Source organism: Arvicola amphibius, chromosome 9 (genome assembly GCF_903992535.2).
Source record: "Arvicola amphibius chromosome 9, mArvAmp1.2, whole genome shotgun sequence".
In the NCBI taxonomy this organism is placed as follows: domain Eukaryota; kingdom Metazoa; phylum Chordata; class Mammalia; order Rodentia; family Cricetidae; genus Arvicola; species Arvicola amphibius.
In genome coordinates, this window is record NC_052055.2 from 37,548,840 (window position 1) to 37,554,916 (window position 6,077).

Below are 6,077 nucleotides of genomic sequence, written 5' to 3' on the forward strand. Positions count from 1 at the left end.
GCAGTGCAGCCTCGCAGTGACATCAGCCTCTGACCACAGGTGAACTTGAACTTGCCAGCCCGGCACTGTTGTGTGAGGCAGGTGTGGGGTGTCAGTTTCGCTTACCACATCTGTCAAACGGGTACAGCGGAGCAGTTTTTCACTCTAGAATTTGACTGAAAATGTTTAATTATTTAATAAGTAATACCTGAAAATATATGTATTATTTGTAAATATTGATGGTAATGAGGATACACCCCTCAACACAAACTAGAACTGTTAACACTTTAATGGCAAGTGGGCTGCTGTCGCCCTCTTCTGGCCAGGCTGGTGCATTTTCATCTTCACATCTTGGGGTCTACAGAATTCACTTTCTAACCTATCCCAAGCACTTACTCAGCTCCTTTTGGACTTTGGGAGTATGGCCAGAGACCTGGGCAGTTCGCGTCCCCAGGTCAGGCCACTAACACTGCTGTCATCCTCTGGCTTCTGGACCTTCAGTCTGATGTGGAGGTTACACAGCTGTCCCACAGAAGACCCAGGCAACACGTAAGAGTCTGATCTGCCATCTCTGAGACTGTCCTTAGGACCCCACTAGGGACAAGAGGCTCTGTACTCCAAGGCCTCAGGGACTGTTGTAGAACCCAAAGACAGAGATGGTCATTCCCAAATAAGAGGTCACTTGTCATCCTCAAGGTCCAGAACTTAGGCAGCCATGTGATCATGGCTGAGGCATTTAGAGAACCTTTGACAGACACGCGTGTGAGGGGTACCCAAATGCTATCTGATATTCCAAGCAGAACTGTGTGAGTTACCACCAATGCTCTTACCTGGATCCCTAGAGGGTCCTCCTGACCCCAGAAGAGCCACCAGTTTTAGAATACAGGTTCTTTCTTCCTCCCACGGAACAGAGGCCTAGTAGCTCTAATTCCATCCACAGGCAGGAAACACACGCCCAAGTTGGGGGTGACCACACCCCTAAGTGAAGGGACTGGATACATTTTCCTTCTCCCTACACATCCAGTCCTTGTGAGGGCCTCATGCCATGTAGGGTCCTGACTTGGCAGCAAGACCAGAGATGTCTGCTCACACCCACCTCTGCCCTGGAGCACCCACAAACCAGCCACATACACACATAGCCTCCAGACTTGGCAGCTGTTTTTATTATTAATATTATCTTCTTCTTTGAGCATCCCTTTAAGGGTGAAATGAAATCCAACCATTTACAGAGAAAATGATTTCAGAATGTACATATTGATTTTCCTTTACAAAAAAAATAATGCTATTTTATTATTATTATTATTGGTGTCCTTAAATTACACATTTCCCAGGGCCCTACCTTCCGCTTGGATGAGTCCTGTCTTTCCACCCTGAATCTCACCTTTGCCCCCAAAGCATCATCATGCCTGCCCCCCTATAACCGCTGAGCCTCTTGGGTGAACAAGGTCAGCTGGATGCCTGGAATGAACAGGCCTCCTTGGGTCTGGAGGTCACAGACCAGTGGTTCCTGGAGAATGCACCCACATTCACATTCAATTCAGTTTCCCTCCATATGGAGGGTATGGTCCTGGGTCTCCTGGCCCTCGAATTCCCAGTGTACGCTGTGGTTAGATGTGAAACTTTTTTAGCCCTCATCTCTCACAGGTGTTCTCTCAGCTCATGACCAGGCCTCTTCCTGCCTGGCTGAAACTGCTACATTATTTTCCCCTACTGGTCTGAGAGACACGGCCAGCCCAGGTAGAAACTGTGCTTTCCCAGTGTCTCTGAACTGGTCACCTGTGGGCAGGAACCCTGAAATGCCTGAAATGGGATATCTATGAAGCAGCTAAGGTTACTAGGAGTATGGGGTGAGGATTTCGTTTGAGGGGGAGGCATCCCACAGGAACACCCACAGGCATCTCAGAAGAATGCCTTGGCACAGATGAACCCCTAAGTCTCTGGGATGCCCTGACTTCCGGGACTACCTCTCAGTCCCAAGAGGAACCAGAGATGGAAGTTCTTTGAAGGGAAAGTTTCATGGAGGTGTCCCTCAATGGGAGTCCTGTGACCTGCTTCGTGCCTGCTCACTAGGGCTCCCCACTCCGTGCCCACTGCCTAGCAAACTGCTCCAGACAAAGCTACATCAAAGGAAACCTCAGGACGCCTCCAATGAGATCATCTAGGAGGTTCTGGGGTATCAGTGGGAGGATGTGGTCGGCCAAGAGAGGCTGGGGGAGTGCTGGGTTCTCAGCTGCATAGCCCTCTAGCTAGAAGATTCCATTCCTCAGTCTGAAAATAAAAACAGACAGACAGACAGACAGACAGACCCTGTACTCCCGTTAGCCTTGCTTTCAAGGTCCCCTAAGGACTTCCTGCCTCAGGCATCTTGAGGAGCCACAGGATACAAAACTATGGGCTCCAGGTGCTAGGGAGGAGGACAGCCAAGCCTATGCTCCTACACCCACGTGTGAACGTCATCTTAGTACAGGGACACATGGATACAGACATGTTCAATACACACAAGCATGCACCCATGCCCATAAATATACACACACGCACAAACACTGACCATTCCACAGACAGCCCTGCATATTGGCCTCAAGGGGACTGTTAGGAGCCTCAGGGAGAGGCACCCACTCTTCCCATACACCTGCGAGTCCCTACTGAACCTCAACTGTGGGGCAGGCAGGGAGAGAGCAGGGTCCCATGATGAGCAATCACTTGCACCCTTCCCACAAAGGTGCTGCTGGTAATAAAGAACTCTCAGATGGAGGCAGGTACATAGCAGTCCCGCTCAAAACTACATTTCCCAGTTCTCCTTGCAACTACTTGTAGCCATGCAGCTAAGTCCTGACCAGTAAGATGCTATCAGAAGCGACATATTTGACTCCTGCCCTTCATAGGAAAAGTTCACCCTTCCTTGCCTTATCATGTGAGCGGATGCAGCCACTCTATCCAAACCTGGAAGTTGTTTATGAAGCTAAGCTTGCTGTCATACAGGCTCTGGATCATCTCCCCCTAGACTACTTAATTAGAAACAAGGTGGTCTTACTTGACTGCTGTTTGCCAAGGGGCTTCTACATCATTTTAGAATCTTCTCCAACAAATACACCCTGTGGCCCCCCCCAAGGCAAATTAAGAGGAGTAGGTTGACATACCACCGACCTTAAAGTCCTTTCTTGAGCCCCAGAAAACCTTGTGGCCCCTTCCTGGCCCCTAGCCAGCTCTTAGCGGGGCAGTGGAGAGGGGGCACAGGGATAACCGGGGATGGTGGTAGAATGGGACTGGATGCCAGCAGAAAGTGATGGGGGGCGGAGAGGGTGAGGAGCTATAGAGGCCTTGCATCAGTCTCCTTTCCCGTCCCACCCACTCTACTGGCTATCCGTACAGTCTCCAGCTCCGGTCCCACCCTGAGGAATGGGCTCCTAGGGCCCTTTGCAAGCAGCTGAGCTGGCATCTCATGAGACAGTAATAGGAAAAGTGAAAAGGCCATCGGAGCTAGATTTGGAACCAAGAGGAAGCGTCCTCAGGCCCCCGGTATGTCTGCTTCCAGAGGGAGGGACACTGACAGCCACTGGCTCCACCCTCCCAGCCAGCGGGAACCTCATTCCTTGGGTCCAGCACTTCTGAGCAAGATGCCAAGTGCTCTGTCTCGTGGGTGCCATTTTCCATTGCTTCCCTAGCTTCTTGGTCAAGATCAAGAGCAGATATACTCTCTAGTGCCTCCCTACTGAGACTCTTTTCTTGTTCCTGGACCCAAATGTATTTATTTACAGTTTCCTGGGAACTCCTGACATGGTATCTCCCGCCCCCTTTTCCTCTGCAGGTCAATAATCCAGAATGTCAAAGGTGGAATTCTCTCAATTAGACTGAAATTCCACAGCCCTCCCAGCCCCAGAAAACCACCTTATGCTCTCCAGGGACACCTCTTGCCCACAGCACTCTTGGGGACGAAATGCTGCATAGATGACTGGGCTTGCTCTTCTCTACTGGAAATGATTAATTTTTCTTTTTCTGTTTTGGGCTAAAAGGCCTGACCCTTAATTCCAGAGGGCTTGAGCAAAGAGAACCACCTATAAGGGCTCCTAGCTCTCTCAAGAGCCCCCAAGAGGCCAGAGATAACACTGGGGTAGCCATCACCCCAGCCTGCCCAGCCCTAACCCTCTACTGCATCTAACTTGCCCCTGGCAGCAGGTAACCTCCCCTCGGAGCCCAGGTTCCGGCGCCCATCCTCCACAGTGCTCTTTGGCTCCCGGTAGGGGTTGTCCAACAGGTAGCGGAACTGATCATAGTTCTTGAGCAGGTATTTGGGAGCATACATGTGTTCACTGGGGTCTGCAGGAGGGTACTCCTGCTGCGTGCCATCGAACCAGCCCCCTGTGCGAATCAAGCTGCGAATGTAGTTGAGGTCCCTCTTGTCCTCATAGTCACCCCAGCGTGGAAAGTCGCCATTCTGAGCGGACACAAGCTTAAAGTAGATGCCCTCGGGTGTGAAGCACCAGGAGCAATGCCAGCCCGCAAAGTGCAGGGGGCTGCCAAGAGACCACTGCACCAGGATGTGACCTGTGCGGTTCTCATACTGTCGGAAGTTGGGCATGGTGTAGTATTGCCGCCGGCGCAGACGGATGCCATCCAGTCCATACACCGCCTGCAACATGTCCACAGTGCAACCCGACACCACTTCCAGCGTGCCCGGTTGCTTCCAGAAGAAGCCGTACAGGGACTTGCGCATGTGGAAGGCAAAGGGCTCCGTCCAGCCGTCATAGAGCTTGAGGAACAGCACACCATCACGTGCGGGGATCTCGTCTGCGTCATCGATGATGAAGACGTCATCAGGCCGCAAGTTGCGTAGGCGGGAGACGCCATCCTGGGTGAGGAAGGTGCGTAGGTAGTCATCTGCAATCCAGCCATCCTGCCGGCCACCGGGTGGGAAGTGGTCCAGGAAGACATAGAGCACTTTGTGGCGGATGTACTCGAAGGTGCCATTGGTCAGCATCTCTCGGAACTTGAGCGGCCGCGGCTCCCCGTAGGCGGTGAAGTTGGATTCGCACACTACAAAGGCATCCACCACATCGCCCAACTCATGGAAACGCACGTCCAGCAGGTCAAACTCATGGTTGATGTTGATGGCGTTGATAACACGCCTTGGCACCTCCCTGGGTACCAGGCGCTCCTTGGTGGGCAGGTTGGAATACTGCACCACGGTGGGCACCCCACAGCTGGGTCCGTGCCAGCCTGGCAGGCACACACACTCAACCCACTTGCGCCTAGTGCCCCGGCTACCCAGGCGCTCTCGTGTACTCAACACGTGCCGCATAGGCCTCCGACCAGAGCCCCTCGCTGAGGAGCCTTCCGCCATCTCGGGCTTCTCCTCTGTGCGCCCTGAAGGTTTCTCCAGCATCTTGGTACCTGGTTTGAAGCACACGCCACCGGCTTTGGTGCGCACAAAATATTCAGTGGTGTCCTCTGACAACACGAAGTCCATCCGGTGCAATTCCTCGGTGGCCTTGCTGGGGGACAGTGGCTGGAGCAATGGGGAGTGGGAGTAGAGAGGGGTTCGCAACAGGTCCGGGCCACCCGGCTCCGGACTGGCCTGGGGAGTGACAGGGGCATTGTTCCAGAAGAAGCTGGAAACCAAGTTAGGGCTGAGGGAGGCCAGTTCTCTGGGGAAGGTGACATAGGATAAGGTCTTAAAGAAGTGTAGGAAGGAGATGAGGCACAGGCCGGCCATACAGAACATGAGAAAGAGCTTGTAGCGTCTCATCTTCATCCTGCAGGAAAGAGAAAGAGCCAGACGTCAGTGCAGCTGTCCTGGGCTGCTCGTCCTAGGAAGGAAATGTGAAGGGAGACCTAGCTGCAGCCACCTGTGAGAATCTCCTGGACTTGTACTGTCACCCCACCGTCTAGCCTCAAAAGCCCACTGTCCCGGGTGTGGTGACATGCCTTTAATTCCAACACTTGAGAGGTGGAGGCCAGCCTGGTTTATATATTCTACAAAGTGAGTTTCAGGACAGCCTGGGCTATGTAGAGAAACCCTTATCTCTGTCTCTGTCTCTCTCACACACGTGCGCACATACCTGCCCCCTGCTTCCACACCCCTGAGACCCCATCACATCTCT

General features: G+C 52.7%; 1 protein-coding gene across 1 annotated transcript; it reads right to left on the reverse strand.

Moving 5' to 3' along the window:
• Positions 1–1,193: 1,193 nt before the first annotated feature.
• Mgat3 (beta-1,4-mannosyl-glycoprotein 4-beta-N-acetylglucosaminyltransferase) lies at positions 1,194–5,728 on the reverse strand. The gene has a single exon (XM_038342898.1). It carries the CDS (start codon positions 5,726–5,728, stop codon positions 4,115–4,117), a length of 1,614 nt encoding a protein of 537 aa, XP_038198826.1. The 3' UTR covers positions 1,194–4,114.
• Between the last annotated feature and the right edge of the window lie 349 nt (positions 5,729–6,077).

Excerpts from the sequence above, each read along its gene's own strand:
- Mgat3 (XM_038342898.1), bottom strand. The coding sequence starts at position 5,728 with ATGAAGATGAGACGCTACAAGCTCTTTCTCATGTTCTGTATGGCCGGC.